We start from the raw sequence: 21963 nt of genomic DNA on the forward strand, positions 1-21963 counted from the left end.
AGCTATATATAGTTGACCAAACGATTACACCCATGGTGTATGTACATCAGTTCCTCTTATTTTAAGAAGTGGTGTCGTAAGTTGGGACGGCTTCAAGAAACTCCTTTATAGGTTAAGATGCGTCCTAAGATAAACTTAGCCTAGAACATGTTGAACATGCCAGTGAAAATCACATCGGGATCGAAATTCCCGAAAAGGATTGCGGGAAAGTCGATTCTTTGAGATGTCCGATTTTACACCTTCGTGGGTCTTAGAAGAGCTAATCGGTGAAAGAACTCAACTTAAACAGTGGGCAGTGAAAAATGTCGTACAGATGCTTCATGATGGAGCCACTATTCCGTTTATTGCTCGATACCGGAAGGAGCAGACAGGGGGAATGGAGGTGGATAAGCTTCGCGAGATCAAAAATCAGGCAGAGGAATTAAAGTAATGACGGTCGTCTTGAAAACTCCACACAATAGTTTTCACCAATAGTCATACAACAGTGTACAGCACATTCTTAGAAAAGGCCAACGGGTTTTTACTTTTCGAGGAAAGTGTATGCAAACTGTACTGTAGATTAATCACAGGGGCTTGGTTGTTGGATAGTGAATTTCTTAATTATTTGTTCCCGAAGAGAAAAGTACTTTTTTTAATGTACATTGAATACACTTTTTTAACATGACTGAAACGGGGGGTTTCAGTGTATTTATTTAATGCTATACACAGAAATACACATAAGATTACCAATTTTAATCAATTTTTTCTTCGGGAACAAATAATTAAGAACTTCACTATTCAACAACCAAGCCCCTGTGAGATTAATTTGTCATTACTCATAAATTATTGCTCCATCAAACTCGCGTTAGACCCATGACAGGTACTCATTAATCAAACGTATAATGCTTAAATACAACTTTTTTAAAATTAATGATCATATATTAGACATACTTAAAAAAGGCTAGCGGATTTTCTCTTTTTCGTGGAAATTTTATGCACATGGATCATGAAAACAGGATATAAGGATAATATAGCATGTATAATATAAACTAATATGGAGTTCTTATTGTATTATTAAACATGCTAAATTTTGGTCTCGGTAAAAAAAACCCTGTGATTATTGAACATACTCTGATTCATAACTCAAGCCTCGGAATCTCTTGCTATAGATGCTCTCCCAAATGAGCTGTTCGGTGTCAGTGATTGAACAGGTCTGACCATCACTTTCCTCTCCGTCATTCATTAGTGTCCTCAAAGATAAAAATCCCAGATTCTTTTCCCTGGCAGGAGTTAATCTGTACTATAAATGTGATAGAATGGGGGAAATAATGATGGACCATCTCTGGCCACCTAAACCATCACACACATACATGTATTATCAAAGACAACATCTATCAAGGAATCTTATTATCTGTCTCTTGGTCTACATCAATGTAACAAATTTTAAGCTGACATGAATTCATTAAAGCATTTGGTCGCCTTAAGAAAGTTATGGTTGGTTGCTTTCTGATCGAGGCAATCAGGTTGCACGGAATTCTAAATGCATTGTAGTAAAATGTTTGCAATATATATAGAATAAAGGAAACTACAATCAATAAATGCAAAATATACTTATTCGTTGAAAAAATTTCCAAGGTATCCATATTATTTTGCACAGATCGTGCTGCCTTACTTTGCATGCACATCGAACACATGTCGTTCATCTGCATCTTTTTGAAAACCGCAGCGGCACTACATCCAACACAGTAGATAGAAAATCCGAGTAATTACAACTTAACATCGTTTCCATAAGTATCTACAAAAATGCTCCATTTTTTAAATCGACATTGCTCAATCTGCCACAGTTTGAGAATGTGCGATGTGATAACTTATTGAGGAAAACAGTGTACAATTATCAAAGATTTTTTAAATATATGTGCCTGGATTTCAGTCTGTCTTGATTTTTCGTTCATTGGATATTCCTTGTCATTGCAGTGGTTGTCATTTTGTTCTTTTCAGAATTTTCGTCCAATGTAACATGTTCGGGTGTATGAAATACCTGAATGTGGTGAAGCATGAATAGTGCTATTGGCCTTATATAGGGGGTGTGTAGCGATGAGCAGAACAATAGAAATCGACAAGTAATATAGGGGTAGTTGGAGATAAAATGGAAATAATGCGTATTTATGAATTCATGTCAGCTTTAACTACAGCTAAATTTAGACGTGAAAGGCCTGAACTTGCTATCATTTCTGTGTACAGCTTGCACTGTATGCATCAAGGGCATACATTTTTGCAAAAATTTATGTAGGAAATGCTTCCATTTTATTATTACTATCTGCTAATTCCCACTGAAAGAATTATTACCAATAATTGATAATTTTCTACTAAAATAATGGTGGGTTTAAGGTTGCTTGCTTGCTTTTACTGTTTTAATTAAGCTCTTCTTAAGCTCTTCTGTCATGTGTTTGCCACTGTTTGGTCACTTTGTGATATGTATCCAAACATTACACTTTTGTACATAACATGGCCAGGTTAAATGAAAACTTATCACACATTGAAAATTTTAATTACTTAATTTACATGTACATATGTACAACAATTGGTATATTGAATTAAAATTCATAGAGTAGCTATTTCAAATATTTTGATTGATTTGTAATATAACTTTTAGTTTCATTTATAAAGGGTTGTTCAACAGAAGATCTTCACAGTGTTAACGGGCCTACAGAAGCAAAACAAACTTAACACGCAAATCCAGAGAAGTATTCGGCAAGCAGAGTCCCTAACTGAAGTGGAGGATTTGGTAAGAAAGTACATTGTACTTGTAATACATTCTTGAATGCAATGCTACACTGAGTCTCATTGTACTGAATGTACTTTGATTCAAAGGATTTTAAATGTTTATGCAGTCAAAGTCTTTTGATATGATTATGGATATAACCAAATTATGAATATAACTGAGTTTTTTGGATTTCTCTACCCAATTTTTAACCGGGTTTTCCAAAGGAAAAATCTAGTTATTGAAATAGTGAAAATGGCTGTCAAGCAGATGGGTGGCTGCAAAAAAAAAGGGTACCCTTGTTGTATGGATAACTCCACCTACATTTTTTCAAGAAAGGAAGTTGTTTTTTTTGCAGATCAATTGTACATATATTAGAGGTGTGCATATTGCTAGGATTTTGATTTCTGATAATTTTTGAAAAAAATACCAGCTGTTGAACTTCTCATTTTTTGGCAAAATATTGTGTATAGGGTACCCCTATTGTTCTGATAACTCCTCCTACGGTTTTCAAGATTGGAAGTTGTTCATTTGCAGATAAATTGTACATATATCAGAGGTGTGCATATTGCTAGGATTTTGTTTGTTTGATTTAAGAAAACAAAATGTTAATTATTAGAAACATTCCAGCCTGCTTTGTTCGCTTAGATTTGATCAGCATTGACTTTAGTTACATATCATTTACAGCATATTTTGTTATCTCAGCACTCTACCATAAACATTATCCCCTTACTATCATTCTTAAAATTTTCATGTGTAGTTCCTTTCTCGTTTTTCCATTCTTGAATAGATAGCAGCGAGGTCACCAATGACTTCACTGTGACTTGACGTAACAGACGTATTCCGACAACATCAGACTTTAGTGTGACAGGCCATCAGACTTAAGCGCAGACAATCAGACTTTAACATGACCATCGGAGTTTGGCTTGACCATCTGGCTTTGGAGTCTTACATATCTATTCCAGTAGTCTGATTCTTCATTTGTCTTTAACTCTTCAGTATGCACCATACAAGCCAGGTCATAAAGGAACACTAGCGGAGAGAGCGAGAGCCTTAAATCTGGAACCTGTGGCCATGGCCTGCATCCAGAACTCAGGGAATGTGAACCTCAACAAACACATTAAATTGGGCGTCAAGGGTAAGATGAAAAGCATCAATAACAGCTTATATCATTTCTTGATTCCTTTCTTTTAAGATTAAAAATTATTTGTGCATTCGCATTTTCAAATCATTGAAATAAATTTTATGTCAAGATTTCTACTGCAATTGAATAGAAGTTTGTTTTATTACTTAACAAGGTTAACCCTTGCTTCCAATTAATGTAATTATTTTTTGCTTTTTATTGCAATCTGTTTTTGTCCCTCATCGTTTGTCATCACGTTGATCATAGGTCATAAACTTTTGATTATTTTTAGCTCTTCTCTAAAACCACATTATCAATTTCAACCAAATTTGGCATATAGCATCTTTGGATAAAGGGGAGTAAAATTTGGAATTCAAGGCCCCTGCGCCCCCCCCCCCTTGGGCTTGAGGGGTGGGGCTAAAACCATTAAAATTAATAAGATCTTTTTAAAAATTTTTTTCTTTATTCCTGGACATCAAGCAGTCAAACTGCTGGCATGATTGAAATAAGCATTGAGCTCTCTACCATTATTGTGAAATTCATGGCCCCAGGGTCAGGGGTTGTGGTGCTAGGGTGGGTCTCTAAGAATTATATAGTAAAAATGCAACAATTTAAAAAAAATCTTCTCCTCTTTTCCTGTGTTGTTAGCCAATGAGCTAAGTACATAATTATGATGTGGAAGAATGCCGCTTCCAAAATTGTGAATTTCATAGCCCTGTGTATCAGGGGTTCTGGTGTTAGGACAGGGCTCTTATGATAACTGTAAACCAACATTTAAACTGTTTTAACTCAATTTGAAAGTAGTTCGCCATTGTTGCTCAGGAGAGCAATGTGGCCCATGGACCTCTTGTTATGTATAGTATTGAATATTATGATACAATATTGTATGATCTGATATTAATATATATTATTGTATCACATGATAGTGTTTCATATAATATTGTATTATATCACATAATATTGTAACTATGATGAAATACAATGTTGTATCAAATTATATTGAACTTTATGAATCAAATCATAGCATGTATCATATATGATACAATATCATACAGTATCAAATTGTATCATACAATATAATATCATATGTTAAAATTTTGTGATTTATTATGTGATATGATATTTTATCATGTGATACTATATTGTTTAGTAAATATTATGATATGTATTTTGTATAATAAATATTATAATATGTATATTTATGATGAAATACAATAATGTTTTACTCAATACCATACCAAATCATATTATATGATACAATATTAAATCATGATACAATGTCATATCATATGTTACATCATCATATTGTATCATTATTTATTGCAGTATTATATTGTTTCATATGATCTATATTGAATAGTATCATAGAATGCAATATTATATTTTATATTATTGTATTGATAAATGTTGTATCTTACAATACTGTATTTAATGACCATATGATAATCAACCTATTTTTAACATATGATACAGGATATTAAGTACAATATCCATGAAAATCTAAGATCATTAAAGGCCGAGGTTTTTTACCGGGTGGTTTACCTCAGGTAAGTTCAGATGGGGGTGGAGCCTATATCAATAAAGGTGTGAAGCCCCGAGGGAAACACACTCGCTTGTGTATATATGTCTATATACAAGCAAATTGTCGATTGTTGAGATGAATATAAAAGACATGGCCAAAATCTTTCATTTGTTTAAACAAGTTTCTGACGGGATCTAGTGAGAGTTTATCGCAATGTTTTATGCAATATGTTATCATCGTACCGTACTCAAATACTAATGCAACATTTATACAATATACGTTTGTATTACTTCTCCGATCAGCTGCTAAAGTACACATGATTCTACCTGCTGCGCATGTTCCAGAGTTGTCTGTACTTGTTTCTTCTCCGGTTTCGGCTCGTGAAAATTCTCATAGAAATATGATAACTAAAGTTATAAATCATGGACTAAATAATTGATTTAATTTAATTCTGTATTCTCAATTATTTACAAACATCTTTATTAAGAAAAGAAAGTTCTCATAGATGATCGGTGCCATGTGATTTTGACAGATGATCAGCGCGTTTGGTGTGGTACATAAACCAAGAACGAGTAAATTTTTAATTCATTTCTTTCACTTTTTTCAAGAGCAGAAAATTTAATTTAATTTAATCGCTGTCAACAGTAGTTTCTTTTGATTCTAAAGACATGACGTTTTATAGTCACGGTATCCATCAAAAGACAAAAGTTAATCGCACGAGCGGCATGAGCGCTAGACATGGTATACACAGGACGAGTAAACGAATGTCAATCATTTTATAACATCCAATCTGAGGCCTCAATTCAGTTGATTGACAGGGGCACATTGACCAGGTAAATTTGAAGGCAGTGCTTATCTCTCGGTCCTTATCTATGATTTTTAGCTCACCTGAGCTGAAAGCTCAAGTGAGCTATTCTGATCACATTTTGTCTGTCGTCCGTCTGTCCGTCTGTACGTCTGTCCGTCTGTCCGTCTGTCCGTAAAACTTTTCACATTTTCAACATCTTCTCAAGAACTACTGGGCCAATTTCAACCAAACTTGGCACAAATCATCCTTAGGCAAAGGGGATTCAAAGTTGTGAAAATTAAGGGCCACACTCGTTTTCAAGGGGAGATAATTAGAAATTAATGAAAAATTTCGAGAAATTTTCAAAAATCTTCTTCTCAAGAACCAGAAAGCCAGGAAAGCTGAAACTTGTGTGGAATCATCCTCAGGTAGTGTAGATTCAAAGTTGTGAAATTCATGACCTCCGGGGGTAGGGTGGGGCCACAATGGGGGGTCGAAGTTTTACATAGGAATATATAGAGTAAATCTTTAAAAATCTTCTTCTCAGAAACTAATCATCCAGGAAAGCTGAAACTCGTGTGGAAGCATCCTCAGGCAGTGTAGATTCAAAGTTGTGAAATTCATGATCCCTGGGGGTAGGGTGGGGCACAATGGGGGGTCGAAGTTGTACATAGGAATATATAGAGTAAATCTTTAAAAATCTTCTTCTCAGAAACTAAACAGCCAGGAAAGCTGAAACTTGTGTGGAAGCATCCTCAGGTAGTGTAGATTCAAAGTTGTGAAAATCATGACCACCAGGGGTAGGGTGAGGCCACATTGGGGGGGGATGTTAAAGTTTTACAAAGGAATATATAGAGTAAATCTTTGAAAATCCTCTTCTCAAATACTAATCAGCCAGAAAAGCTGACACTTGTGTGGAAGTATCCTCAGGTAGTGTAGATTCAAAGTTGTGAAAATCATGACCCCCGGGGGTAGGGTGGGGCCACAATGGGGTGGTCGAAATTTTACATAGGAATATATAGAGTAAATCTTTAAAAATCTTCTTCTCAGAAACTAATCAGCCAGGAAAGCTGAAACTTATGTGGAAGCATCCTCAGGTAGTGCAGATTCAAAGTTGTGAAAATCATGATCCCTGGGGGTAGGGTGAGGCACAATGGAGGGTCGAAGTTTTACATAGGAATATATAGAGTAAATCTTTAAAATTCTTCTTCTCAGAAACTAAACAGCCAGGAAAGCTGAAACTTGTGTTGAAGTATCCTCAGGTAGTGCAGATTCAAAGTTGTGAAAACATGATCCCTTGGGGTAGGGTGAGGCCACATGGGGGGGGGGGGGGTGTTAAAGTTTTACAAAGGAATATATAGAGTAAATATTTTAAAATCTTCTTCTCAGAAACTAATCAGCCAGATGATTCTTTATAATTGTTAAGACTTTGGCTCCAGGACAATTCTTCGGCCTCACAAGAAGGTTAAGAGTTTGATGTAGCTTAATATCCCATATATAAACAATTGTAAAGGATCTTTTTGAGGACTGCAATACTCAACATGTGATATGACTATAAAATCATCCTGTTAGAAAAGGGACTTATGATTATAAACATAAGAATATCCAGGGGGGAAAATGGATTTTATTTTTACAGGATCTACATGTATTATTGTACATTGTCCAGATTGTTTGTATTCTGACTTCATTAAGCTGATTTTATCATACCCATTGTTCCTCAGGTGAGCGATGTGGCCCATGGGCCTCTTGTTTATATATTGTGGTAAAGGTGGTCTCAAAAAGATGATGCCTCGTCTCCGTGAGCTTTGTAATCTGTGATTACCTATGTTATAGGACTGTCATCAGAGAAAGAAGTTCAGACAGGAATACAACATATCATAGCGGACCTGATTCACCGAGATGACGGTGTCATCAAAGTTGTCAAGGATCTGTGAGTACACGAAATTCTAATGTCCATGAAATTACATACAAGATTCTAGTATTTATTTATTTATGTATTTAAGAAATAAACAGCAATTTAAAAAGTTCATTGGGATATGTATTTGGTTGGTCACATGATCAAATCCTGTGAAGCCAGGAGGGCTTCTCAGAAGGTTTGATCATATATCAACCAAGTTCATATCCCGGTGAACTTTTTAACATTGCTGTTTATTACTTATATTAACGTCTGAGAATGGCAAATAGTTAAAATTATGGATAAGCGCGTGTGATTATCATTGTGACGTCATGAAAAAATTCAAACAGAATTGAACGTTTTCGCTATTCTGGAGGTTCATATAAGGAAACACATTTGCAAATGTAAATGTTGAAAGTTACATGATGTAATTTTACAAAATCTGTAAAAATATATGCCAGGCCCAGTGATTTTTTACAACCAATTTAAGTCCAAATTTAGACCTTTTCCCCTTGCAAATTTTGCAGATTTTACCCAGCCAAATCTGTACTTTTTCCCCCCATGAAGTATGTTTGATTCTAAATAGTTTGAGAGAACACTATCAAAATTTTTATATATAATTTATCACAATGTTCAATTGATTGAATTTAAATAAATCAGTTTTGCTAGTTTTCTTTATAGCTTATTAATATGAATTACTGATATGACAAGTGTTTTCCAGTTTGAAAGCCACAGGCCCCTTTTTAAAAGCCGAAAAATCATTGCCAGCAAATACTGGTATTTATGAAATCACAATATCACTTCAGAATATCCTCACTACTGATTCAAGGTTTAAACAGAGGATTATGTATCGGTATCAATCAGGTGAATGTCATCGCCTGTGGACATTTTCCGCCCATTGTTTACTATCGTAAAGTTTTAAACAGCTGCTTTCTCCTTTCAGTAGTTGAATGATGAGATTTTTCATTTTTTTAGATGTAAAACAAATGGGATATTGATTGAGTGCAGCAAATTTGTGACCTCAAAAAAGTTGAGTGCCAAAACCTTGGAGAAAGCTCAAAAGGCTCAACAGTCCAGTTACAAGTTCGAAAATTATTTTGAATTCAAAGGTTCCTCCAGAACTATCAGACCGCATCAGGTACTGATTCGCCTGATTTAATTATTTTATATTTGTTTGAAAAGGTTTATTCAATGAATAACTTGTTTTACAAAGTGGTTATAAAAATTTAAATCATAAAGCTGGACATGATTACCCATCCAAACGTTCTCTTTATAGCTGATTTAGAATAATTCATACAGGTACTGGCAATAAACAGAGGTGAGGAGCAAAAAATCCTTACAGTGAAATATACCATCCCAGAGAGTATACAACAAAAGTTTAATTATACTGCAGAGAAAAAGTATTTGCGATTTGAATGTAAAGGTTCAGTCAGGGGTTTGATACTGCGAGCGATTGACGACTGCTGGTCTAGACTTGTCCAACCTCAGATCATCAGACAAATCAGGTGATTAGTGAAATCAAATAAATCAAAAGCTTCACAGACAATTGTTCTATTGTGTATGATATTTTGATTGTACAAAAATGTGTGTCCTTTTTAAAAGTTAAAAATCACTTAAAGGTATATTAACTATTTTTACTGTAAAGTATTGTGTATAATATGCACTCGTGTATAATACGCACCCCCCAAAAGTTGACCAAAAAACGACGAACAAACAGCAGGTTCTATTTATAATACGCACTCAAAACATGGCAAAATCAACAGCCGCCATTTCCACCAAAACTATGAGGATAAATATTTCAATACATGGAAATAAAACCAAGAATAAGGTATTTCTGATGCAGTAGATTTAGTATACACTCGTACAACTTGCATAACACGCTATATCGGCAGTCATTACTCCCGTGGTATCAAGAATCACGGCTTGAAAAAATGGGGTAAAATTTTAGTCCTATACATGTACAACATGCACCCCCCACTTTTGATAAAATTTTGGCTGACAAAAAGTGTGTGTTATAGACGCGACATTACGGTAAGTTAAAATCTAAGAATTGAATTGCAGTTGAAACTCTTTCTCTAGATCTAAGCAAAAACAAAACTGATGTTTAGATGCCATTTAGTTTATCCAAGTTATATTATAATTTTCAATCTACTTACTGATGAAATAAGAAGTATATGTATATTTTACAGATCTGAGCTTACTAAGTCTGCCCAGAAATCCTCAATTGATGTGTTTTCTTCCAATCTACGCAATCTGCTTTTGTCAGCTCCTGTAAAAGGCCATTCCATTCTTGGAATAGATCCAGGCTTTCGAAATGGCTGTAAATGTGCAGTCATTTCTCAGACAGGTATACAAGTTATAATATACATATAAATTCTTATACATTTAGATTGTACAATACATGTATACTGTAACTTGTTTTGTACAATGATATCACAAAATCACAGATACATGTATAGCGAACTCATGTGGGGTACTGTACTACATTTTTAGCCCACCTGAGCCGAAAGCTCAAGTGAGCTTTTCTGATCAAAATTTGTCCGTTGTCTGTTGGCATTGGCGTTGGCGGCATTGTCGTTGTAAACTTTTCACATTTTCTTCTTCTTCTCCAGAACCACTGGGCAGATTTCAACCAAATTTGGCACAAAGCATCACTGGGTGAAGGGGATTCAAGTTTGTTCAAATGAAGGCCCACACTCTCTTTAAAGGGGAGATAATTGAGAATTATTGAAAATTTGTTGGTATTTTTCAAAAATCTTCTTCTCAAAAACTATTCGGCCATAAAAGCTTAAACTTGTGTGGAGGCATCCTCATGTAGTGTAGATTCAAGTTTGTTTAAATCATGATCCTCGTGGGTAGGGTGGGGCCACAATAGGGGGATCAAGTTTTTCAAAGGAATATATAGAGAAAATCTTTTAAAATCCTCTTCTCAAAAACTATTAGGCCAGGAAAGCTCAAATTAAAATGGAAGCATCCTCCGGTAGTGTATATTCAAGTTTGTTCAAATCATGGTCCCAGAGGTAGGGTGGGGTCACAATTGGGGGATAAATTTTTATACAGGGATATATAGAGAAAATCTTTAAAAAATTTTTTTTTAAAAACTATTAGGCTGGGAAAGCTCAAATTTTAGTGGAAGCATCCTTAGATAGTGTAGATTCAAGTTTGTTCAAATCATGGTCCTTGGGGGTAGGACGGGGCCACAATGGGGGATAAATATATAGAGAATATCTTTAAAAATCATCTTCTCAAAACTATTAGGCCAGGAAAGCCCAAATTTGAGTGGAAGCATCCCCAGATTGTATAGATTCAAGTTTGTTTAAATCATAGTCCCAGGTACAGTGAGGCCACAATGGGGGATGAATTTTTACATAGGAATATATAGAGAAAATCTTTTAAAAAACTATCAGGCCAGAAAAGCTTAAACTTGTGTAGAGGCATCCTCGGGTAGTGTAAATTCAAGTTTGCAAAATCATAGTCCCTGGGGGTAGGGTGGGGCCACAATGGGGGGGGGGGGGGGGGGATCAAGTTTTACATAGGAATATATAGAGAAAATCTTTAAAAATCTTTTTCTCAAAAACTATTAGGCCAGGAAAGCTCAAATTTGAGTGGAAGCATCCTCAGATATTGTAGATTCAAGTTTGTTCAAATCATGGTCCTTGGGGGTAGGGCGGGGCCACAATGGGGGAATGGATTTTTACATAGGAATGTATTGAGAAAATCTTTAAAAATCTTTTTCTCAAAAACTATTAGACTAGGAAAGCTCAAATTAAAATGGAAACATCCTCAGATATTGTAGATTCAAGTTTGTTCAAATCATGGTCCCTGGAGGTAGGGTGGGGCTACAATTGGGGGATAAGTTTTTATACAGGGATATATAGAGAAAATCTTTCTTTTTTTTTTTAATTTTTTAAAACTATTCCCTGGGGGTAGGGTGGGGCCGCAATGGCGGATTGAATTTTTACATAGGAATATATAGAGAAAGTCTTTAAAAATATTCTGGGAAAGTTTTCAGCCCAAAACCCAGTACTTTGTGTGAAAGTTCAGGTTACTGTGGAATCATTAATTTTCGTGGGGGCCAATATTCGTGGATTGCTGAAATTTTACAGCTTCGTGGGGACGTAATTTCGTGTATTCTCTCAAACATACAAAGGAAATATGACTTCGTGGAGGATGTTAATTCGTTGATGAGAGTTACCCACGAATTCCACGAAAATTGAGCCACCACGAAATCTAATGATTCCACAGTATGCAGATTTAAGTTTGATGAAACCATATGATTCCCTAGAGAAGAGTGGGGCCACAAAATGGGGGGGGGGGGGTATATACAGACCCTGAAACGTGCTACTACACCAGTTGCACGGTTCGTTCGTTAGGATTAGAGAAAAATCTTCTTAGAGGCACAACAACAAAAGGGGCTTGGTAACAATGTCATGTCAAAATTGTTTGTTAAAGAAATCTGATGTACATGTACCAGTAACAAATTTTTTGTTAAAGGAATTTCAGACAAGGTAATGTTTTAAGCCTTTTTATTTCTTCAGGTCAAGTTCTGTACACAGATGTAGTGTATTTACACTTTGCTCCAGAGATGAAGAAAAAATTGCAAGAGACAGTAAAAAAATTCAGGTTTTTAGCTCACTTGAGCTAAAAGCTCAAGTGAGGTTTTTTGAACACATTTTGTCAATTGTCTCTCTGTCTGTCCATCTATCTGTCTGTCTGTGTGTCTGTCTGTCAGTCAGTCTGTCTGTCCGTCCGTAAACTTTTCCCATTTTCAACATCATCTCAACAACCACTGTAACAATTTCAACCAAACATGGCACAAATCACCCTAAGGCAAAGGGAATTCAAAGTTGTGAAAATTAAGGACCATTCCCTTTGCAAGGGGAGATAATTGAGAATTATTGGAAAATTATCTTCTCTAGAACCATTTAGCCATATGCGTTGGAATGGGGGGGGGGGGGGGGGGCTTTTTTTGCAAAGTTAGACCTAACCATTAGGAATATAGCATCAGGTTCAGCCCCCCACTATTTCTCGCAGCAAACAAAATAGTTCCAAAGATTGAAATATTCGAAAATTGGAGTTAGAGTAAAAGGTATACTAGCCCCCAAAGAAGGGAGGGCCTATTGCTTTACTGCTGTCCGTCTGTCGGTCGGTCGGTATGTCGGTTGGTCGGTCCACCAGCAGTTTCTGTTTATTTTCTTTGCAGAGGATAAACATATTGAAATTTGGTATACAGGTTTATCATGATGATATCAGGGTCCAGAGCTATGCCCCTTGGACGTAGAAAAATTCCGACAATTTGCAGTTTCTGCTCATTTTCTTCACAGAGGATGAACATAGTGAAATGAGTTTTTGTATACAGGTTTTTCATGATAAAATCTAGGTCAAGTTCGATATTGGGTATGATCGAGCAATTTTCGACAGAGTTATGCCCCTTGGATGTAGAAAAATTCCATTTATTTGCAGAGTATGTTCATTTTCTTCGCAGAGGATGCACATAAAGATGAAATTTGGTTTACAGGTTTATCAAGATTATATCCTGGTCAAGTTTGATTTTGGGAACAATTGAGCAATTTTTGAGTTTTGCCCCTTGGACTTGGAAAAATTCTATTTATTTGCAGTTTTCGTTCATTTTCCATTTTGCACATATTGAAATGAAATATGGTATACAGATTAATTATAATAATATCTAGGTCAAGTTCGATATTTGGTATGATTGTGTAATTTTCTACAGAGTTATGCCCCTTGGACTTCCAATGATTTGCAGTTTACGTTCATTTTCCTTGTGGATGTTTCCAAGGGAGGGGGGCATAAGTGTTTCACAAACATCTCTTGTTTGTTTTACGACTCCATTAAGCTGATTTTATCATGCTATTGTTGCTCAAGTGAGAGATGTGGCCCATGGGTCTCTTGTTTGTGTAACCATATAGAAAATAATGAATGGAAAAATGATTTTTTGTGGAATATTAATTGAAGTTAATGGCTAGATGTTTGAAAGGCAAAATATGCAATAAAAATTAGGTGCCATAAATGTACTGAAAAAAAAGATAATTCCCTAATTTAGTACATGTATTTATAACATCTGCATAAGAGTATTTTGCATAAATTGCAGAATGGTGAAATATTCTGGTAATAACAAACAAGATTGGTTGTAGATGTAAATACATAGCTCTGGGAAATGGAACAGCTTGCAGGGAAACTGAAAAAGTCTTAACAGATGTTGTGAAAAATTCATCAGCTAAGTATTGGTGTGAAGCTCTTTCAAATTATCAAATCATAAGTGAACATCTTTCTCAGTAAAGTGACATATATTCACCTAACCTCAGGATCATGAAATAATTTCAGACTGAAGTTAAAATTTCAGTCAGTCATAAAATAATTGTTTATCATAAAATGACAATGATTTTTATTTTACAATGTTGTATCAAGATACTTTTATTATTCCTTTGCGCAACTTGTTTTGAGGTGGATATAGCATTGCTGCTGTAAATTGAGTGTGTATGGTAAAGTCCTAATTAAACGCTAGGAATTGATATCCACGTAAAATCACGAGAAACACGTAGATTTTAAAATCTTGCTTTTATTTTTTGGACAGATGAAAACTATTTGGAATTATGATAAAAATTCGACTTTCGCAATTTTAAATTCTCACGATTAGATGCAAAACCGTTTAATCACAATATTAAGTACTTGCATAAAGTAATTTATTAAGGAATCTACAGTATGTATGTATGTGTCTCTATTTTTAGCTTTTTAGCAAAATTCAAAGAAAACACTCTCATAAATGTTCATCAACTTTTGTACACTTCGTTATCATTTGAAAAGGACTAACCCTATCGAAGACAATGAAATTTTTTTGAATAATCGTAAAAAACCCCAAGTTAAAACAGGAATTTTATGTACGACTTGCCGATATTCAAATCTAATAAAGACAAAAAACAAACGTTTTGTAGTAATGTAAGGTTAGAAGATTGCTCATTGTTAAAAGTTGAAGTGGGCAAGAGATTAAAGTTGTCCAATTTACATAGAAACAAGCAGTCGAATTTTGTATAATTTTTCTCATATCACTTATAATAGAAATAGTCCAAAGTTCTGAAGAGACTTTGATATCGCACATTTATCACCGGAAAATTGTTTCATATTAATGATAGCTGCATATCTACTACAATGGGTTGACATAGGACAAACAATAGAATTGTCCATCAGAGCAGACTATAAACAGCTCTTCAGCTACGTTTCATAATAATATATGCGAATTGTTTATAACAATGAATGTCATTAAATGAATCTAAATTATTAAAATTTAAAGTATATGTATTATGTTTCTGCTAGGAATAGGAAAACTGTTGGGATGAAGTAGATATTATGAATTCAAAGTGGTTTTAAGAATATTAATACTTGTGTCATTTTTATTCTGATCTGATACATTAACGTGTATTTTCTTAAATTATGCATTCCCTCCTACAATAATTCATGTTGCGAGGGGATGCTCCACTTAGCAGTGCCCTTGTTAGCATCTCATTTTTGTCTGTGTTTTAATCACAGGCACTTGTTTCTGAGAAAAAAATTTACCCTATAGTATAATAATAACATTATTATTATACTATAGGGTAATTTTTTTCTCTCAGAAAACCTGTGGTTTTAATCAAGAAATATTAAGACAGTGTACAATTTTTGACTTTAGTATGTCCAAGATTGCTTTATGATCCTGGGGCCTTTTAGTAAATTTTGATGCTATATATACATGTAGTATCAATCGATTGGAATACTCTAGATAGATTTCATTTTAATTCTCCTAAGCTTTTGAGAGAATATTAAACATTATCATTATGCATTAATTGTTTAAAAAGAACACTGCTGCGAAATTGATTGTGATGTTGAAATGTGTCTACTTTTAGCATTGTCAAAGAAGATGGAGCTTCCATCTACAGCTGCTCAGACCTAGCAAAAGCAGAACTCCCTGACCTTGACCTTACCTTGAGAGGCGCAGGTACAAATTCTCAGTTTGCAGGTCCTTTAATTTATTATATTGTCCAAATATTTTAAGAAGATTTTTCAGAAAAATTTTGTATTTTTAATGCTCACACAAAGAAAAGAATTGTTTGATTATTAAATTATAAGTTATACAAGAAAATATGTTATGATTAGGTTATATTAAAAGTGCATTGTTCCTTTGAAGTTTCCATTGCCAGACGATTATTGGACCCCTTGGCTGAATTGGTGAAGATCGAACCTAAACACATAGGTGTAGGCCAATACCAGGTCAGGTTAATTATTACAAGTTCTTTGAAAAACAAAAAATTATGCATATCTTCAGGGTAAGATAAACCAACAGAAGTACGATAAATTTCTTTAATGCTTGCAGCATGACATACCAGAGAGTCAGCTGAAAGTGGCACTGGACTCGGTGGTGGAGGAGTGTGTCAGCTTTGTGGGGGTGGATCTAAACACGGGCAGTGAGGCTCTGTTAAGGTGAGGAAGACGTGAACCTCTCTCTCAGCATCACAGTAATTTCTTGAAGGACGCCTCTGCTGCTGATCTACTCCACCACCTCATTTAGAAATAGTGCACTTTATGCTGATAATTAAAAATAAATCTTGATATTATAATAGAATTCAGTTTCTATGTAAAAATCTTAATGTTTAAGCTGAGGCAGTAATAGATTTTATAATTGGTGTTTGTTGTAGGAGAGTGGCGGGATTAAATCTGACAAAAGCCAAGAGTGTGGTTGAAAGACGCGAAAAAAAGGGTCCTTTCACCAACAGAAACCAGCTGAAGTTAATTAAAGGATTTGGGGAAAAATCTTTTCAGCAGTGTGCAGGATTTCTACGAGTAAATCACTCAAATTTTGTTGTAGAGTAAGCATAAAGGTTTATTTCTGTGTTTAGTTTGGCAGTAAATCCAAATAGATATAAATTTTTTAGCTCACCTGAGATGAAAGCTTAAGTGAGCTTTTCTTATCACATTTTGTCTGTTGTCTGTCTGTTCATCTGTCTATCTGTAAACTTTTCACATTTTCAACATCTTCTCCAGAACCACTGGGTCAATTTCAACCAAACTTGGCAAAAAACACCCTAAGGCAAAGGGGATTCAAACTTGCTTGAATGATGCGTTATATGATCTGCAATGCTGAATCTGAGCCATAGGTTTGGGATGCTGGAGGAGGTTGGATGCATGGATGATGCGTTTTATGATGCTGAATCAATGCTGAATCTGAGGTTTCGGATGCTGGATGAGTTTAGATTTTTTTGGAACAGGTCACATTTGTATTAGATAATAATACAATTTAAACTTGCGAAGTTAATTGATTTATGTATATAGAGGATATCTATATTGTGTGATTTTATATTTGCTTTATCCAACGAGTTGAAATGGTGTATATATTCGCGAGGCTTGCCGAGCGAATATAACCATTTCAACGAGTTGGATAAAGCAAATATAAAATCACACAATTATAGATGTTCTATTTATCTCATACAATTTGATTTATATTATGAAGCTTTTGAGACAGTCCCTTATGTGACCCGAATTGTTTTTCAAAGATTTAAAACGATGATGCAACGTTGTGCTATGCGGCTATTAATTTGTGACCTTGCGCAATACAATGTAGTACGTCATTCCTGAGATAAATCTAACTGTTTTAATGTAAAGTTTCACTGAAATAAACCTTAAAATAATTTTTAAGCTCTAAATAATTTTTTTTAGAGCTTATTCTCTTAATTAAATGGAAATTCCGATTAGAAGACTTGAATAATCAAGGTTGTTGACATACACAAAGTTGCGAATGCTCGTTAGTTTGAATATTGACTCGAACGAGGAACAGTTGTTGATGTTTATACTAAAACAAACACTAGGCTAGCCTTATGATTCGAAATTGAAAATAGTGAATAAGGATGCTTACTGGTGGTGGAATAAAAGTCTTATGAAACATTATTTCAGTAAGTCCTTGTATATAAACACAACCAGAGCGCTCTGTTTTCATCGCGTCGTCAGGATGAACTCCTTGATAGTTAACGTAATTTGCAGTTTTATAAACTTCACAACGCAAATTGAAAGTTGGAAGTGGGCTAAATTTATCAAAAATCTTGACAAAAAAGGGTCTTGTGGTTACGGTTATGAATATTTTTGCAAAAAAGGTGGGGGTGGGGAGCTAAACCCCCCCCCCCCCCCCCCCCCCCCACTCACAACAAAAGCCCCCCCGGTTCCGACGCCTGTTCTACGCAGTTATGTGTTTTCCTTCATATTTGTAATTTAAATCTTTGACAAAATCAATTTTATATTAATTTTTGTAGTAGATATAGTTATGTTGAAAGTACTAGCAAATCTTCGAAAATAGGTCAATGAAGCGTTGAAGCGAGGGGCTGTGTCAAAAGTAGTTCCGACCGGAAGTATTTGATATAGCATTACCCGTGTGATATAGCAAAGGTTTATCACACGGGTAATATTCACCACACGTATGAGATAAATTATATATATTATACAATATAATATCATATGTTTTAATATTGTGATGAATTATATGATATCATAATAATTGTATCATATAATAATACTTTGTTTTCCCTCGGACTGAAATGTCACACTTTCATTGGATTAAACATGGCACGTGATTGCCTCATATATCTCTATGTAGGTTCTTTGAGGATTTATATTAGGCAATATGACCGTCATTGGCCGCCGCCTCACCTATTCATCTCGATATATCATATTATTTAACACAGAAATCGTGTTCAGTTAGTCCTTAAAATATTTAGAGTAGTTGCCCTTTGGAATTATTTTTAAATTAGAGTAGTTGCCCTTTGAATATTGACGTCACATTGTTATGTCTGGAGCAGAGCAAAATGGCAGTCGAAATTTGCTCAAATCTCTGCAGAGGTTTAAAATTGAATAGCAACAAAACATTGTAAGTAATATGGGTGAAGCGAAGATTTTTTAAGTGTATTTGAAAGGTGGTATTGATAATTTTAAAGAGTTTAAATGAGTTTAACTGGACGAGATGTAAGGCATCTTGTACATGGCTTTGCGTAGATCACCGCTTATTTGTGAATGAATATGTCGCTTGATAGTCCTCGGGGAAAACAAAACACTTATTAGGTTAGTTACTGACTCACTACGAAAATATATTGGGTTGATCAATATATATCGGCTTCGCCTCGCCATCTATGAGATTGACCAACCCAATATATTTCCGTAGTGAGTCAGTAACTAACCTAATAAGTAATAATATTATTAGTATGATTATCATACAATTTTTAACAGATGATATTCAATATTGTGTCAAAACAGTATCCATGGATATGCAAGATCATAAAGCATGATTTTCATATAATATGATAAAGGTGGTCTCATAAAGGTGATGCCTCATACAGGCGCGATGCCTCGTCTCGGTGAGCTTAGTAATCTGTGATTACCTATGTTTTAACATATTATTATATCTTCATGCCACACTAAAGTGGCATGAAGATTTTTGGTCCAGTGGGAGCTCTGTGATAAACGATATTGTGTTAAAACAGTATCCATGAATATCCAAGATCATTATATATAATATGATAAAGGTGGTCTCATAAAGGTGATGCCTCGTATGGGCGATGCCTCGTCTTGGTGAGCTTTGTAATCCATGATTACCTATGTTTGATGATTTTTAATAAAAATACACATGTGAAAGAAGTAAAGTTGAAATCGATGAAATAGAAAATTCCAAGATGTCTTCATTGACAAATTATCCTTTTTCTCTCATAAATGTTTACAGGAATGTTTACAGAGATTTATGATGGAAAATGTTTTACTAATAAGCATTTTAGGGCTTTTCAAATACATGATTGTATGTTGAAAACAAGTGTTTAAAAAAACCCATATATTTCTTTTCGAGATAAATATGTTACCATCTGTTTATCTAATAAATTTGCATTGTAGTGTGACAGAGGACATGCCTGAATCCCCATCACTGGCAATTGGAGACCAAGAAACGTATGTACATGCTTGGCTGGCTTTATCTAATATGTTCCTTACAACCAGGATATTTTAGCATCAACATTTTCCAGGTCAAGCACCAGGCTGGCGAGCAGATAGATATTAGTAGCAATCATGCAAGAATTTCTTCTCAAGGTGTGCATCATACACCTTTGCCCTTATGTATACTTTTTCAGTGGTCAAACAAGTTTTTTACTCTCATGTGTTACATCTACATGTATTTAAGGTCAGACGACACGTTCCTCAATTTTATATAACATTTTCCAGGAATTTGTTAATGGTTTACTTCTACTTTGACAAGCTTTCTTGCAAAAAATTAGGATACCTTACCAGGCATTTCTGCAAAATACTAGAGAATGCAATTTCCTATACAATCTTATTGAAAATACACTTGAATTGCTGATATAGAAATAAATAAATAATACAGCACAGCGAAATTCCCTATATTGGGCCGGGCTTTGAACTCACAATCTCTAGTAGAACCCACGCTCCTGGCAGAGAGCGGCCACGTCTCTAACCACTCGGCCATCTACTAGGGATATATCGATATAATATACAAAAAAGATGTTTGAGGAACGTGTCGTCTGATCTTAAAGACCAGGGACGTATATAAATACTAACTATACTGTTATATATGTCTCTGTAAAGACTGAACATTTTACCGGATGGTAAATCTCAGGTGAGGGTGGGGCTTATTTTATAAAGGTGTGAAAGCCTCCGGGGCTTGCAGTCTACATGTAACAGTGTACGCTGCTGTTCTCTATACACAGGTAGCAAATTAATACACGAAATAAATAGTTAGTCAGAACTTATCTTAGTTGGAATGGTGTCTTCCAACTTAGCTAAAAATCTGAATTTTTAATTAAATAAAAAAATAGCAGGCAATTTTTAAGATTATATGTTTAAAATAGAGAAAAAAATTATTTAGATACTTGTAATAGAAGGAAATTTTAATAATTAAAAATGGTTTGTTCTATGATTGATCATAACTAAATTTTATTTTATGTAAAATTACTCATTATTCATTCTTTTGAGGAGAAGAAAAACAGACTTAGTTGCATCAAAGTTTATTTTAAATACAATCATAGTCAACAACAAACTCTGTTTAGCAGTATAACTTATTTCGAATATCATATACATGTACATAAACATTTTAGCATGTAAGTTTTTGTCTTTTATATATATTAATGATATTGCTGATGGCATATTTGATAACATTAGATTATTTGCTGAAGATACATCTCTGTTTGCCATTGTTGATAATGACATAATTACCCCTTCTATGTCCCTTATTGGGGATCTTGAAAAAATAAAAATGATATGGTCCAAATTTTTTGATTTTAATAGGGAAAAAAACGAACGATTAATGTTAATTTTACACGAAAGCTGAGGATTTATCTCATCATACAGCATACAGTTTTGCTATGGTGGTGATGATATAAAAAAATCAAATGCTCATGTACATTTTGGACTAGTCTACATTTTCAGGCTGATGAAACTTGGACTAATCATATATATAACAAATATACATGAAAAGGCTGAAATGTTGAATGTACTTAGATTACTGAAACATGTCATAGATAGAAATTCCTTGATAAAAATTCATTTTGCTTTTATGCTTGAAAAGGTAGAAACTGCAGGAATTATCATTGGGCTTAGAGTTACTAGTAATTCATCTAGATCATGTTTGTATGATAGACTGGGCTGGGAACCATTATATCTTAGAAGAACACAGCATAAACTACATGTAATGTACAAGATAGTTAATGGTATAGCATATGATAAAATTTAATGACAATTAAATTGAGCACTAGTTTGATTGAAGTTTCATATTCCTATCTGTTAATAGACCTGTAAAGCATCTCAATTATAATTGAAACAAAATACATGTAACTATAAATAATCTAATTAAGCCATCAATTTCTGCTGT

General features: G+C 34.5%; 1 protein-coding gene across 1 annotated transcript in view; it reads left to right on the forward strand.

Moving 5' to 3' along the window:
- Positions 1-21963, forward strand: part of LOC128178982 (S1 RNA-binding domain-containing protein 1-like) — a 26742-nt gene continuing 4779 nt past the window's right edge. Inside the window, exons 1-14 of the mRNA XM_052846431.1 lie at positions 1-426; positions 2647-2764; positions 3740-3878; positions 8006-8102; positions 9042-9204; positions 9366-9571; positions 10256-10413; positions 12605-12689; positions 14219-14311; positions 15962-16053; positions 16243-16325; positions 16429-16535; positions 16751-16921; positions 19977-20030. Coding sequence (XP_052702391.1) covers positions 224-426; positions 2647-2764; positions 3740-3878; positions 8006-8102; positions 9042-9204; positions 9366-9571; positions 10256-10413; positions 12605-12689; positions 14219-14311; positions 15962-16053; positions 16243-16325; positions 16429-16535; positions 16751-16921; positions 19977-20030 — 1769 coding nt within the window. The 5' untranslated portion in view covers positions 1-223. The remainder of the gene's footprint in view (positions 427-2646; positions 2765-3739; positions 3879-8005; positions 8103-9041; positions 9205-9365; positions 9572-10255; positions 10414-12604; positions 12690-14218; positions 14312-15961; positions 16054-16242; positions 16326-16428; positions 16536-16750; positions 16922-19976; positions 20031-21963) is intronic.

This window comes from Crassostrea angulata, chromosome 3 (genome assembly GCF_025612915.1).
Source record: "Crassostrea angulata isolate pt1a10 chromosome 3, ASM2561291v2, whole genome shotgun sequence".
Taxonomy (NCBI): domain Eukaryota; kingdom Metazoa; phylum Mollusca; class Bivalvia; order Ostreida; family Ostreidae; genus Magallana; species Magallana angulata.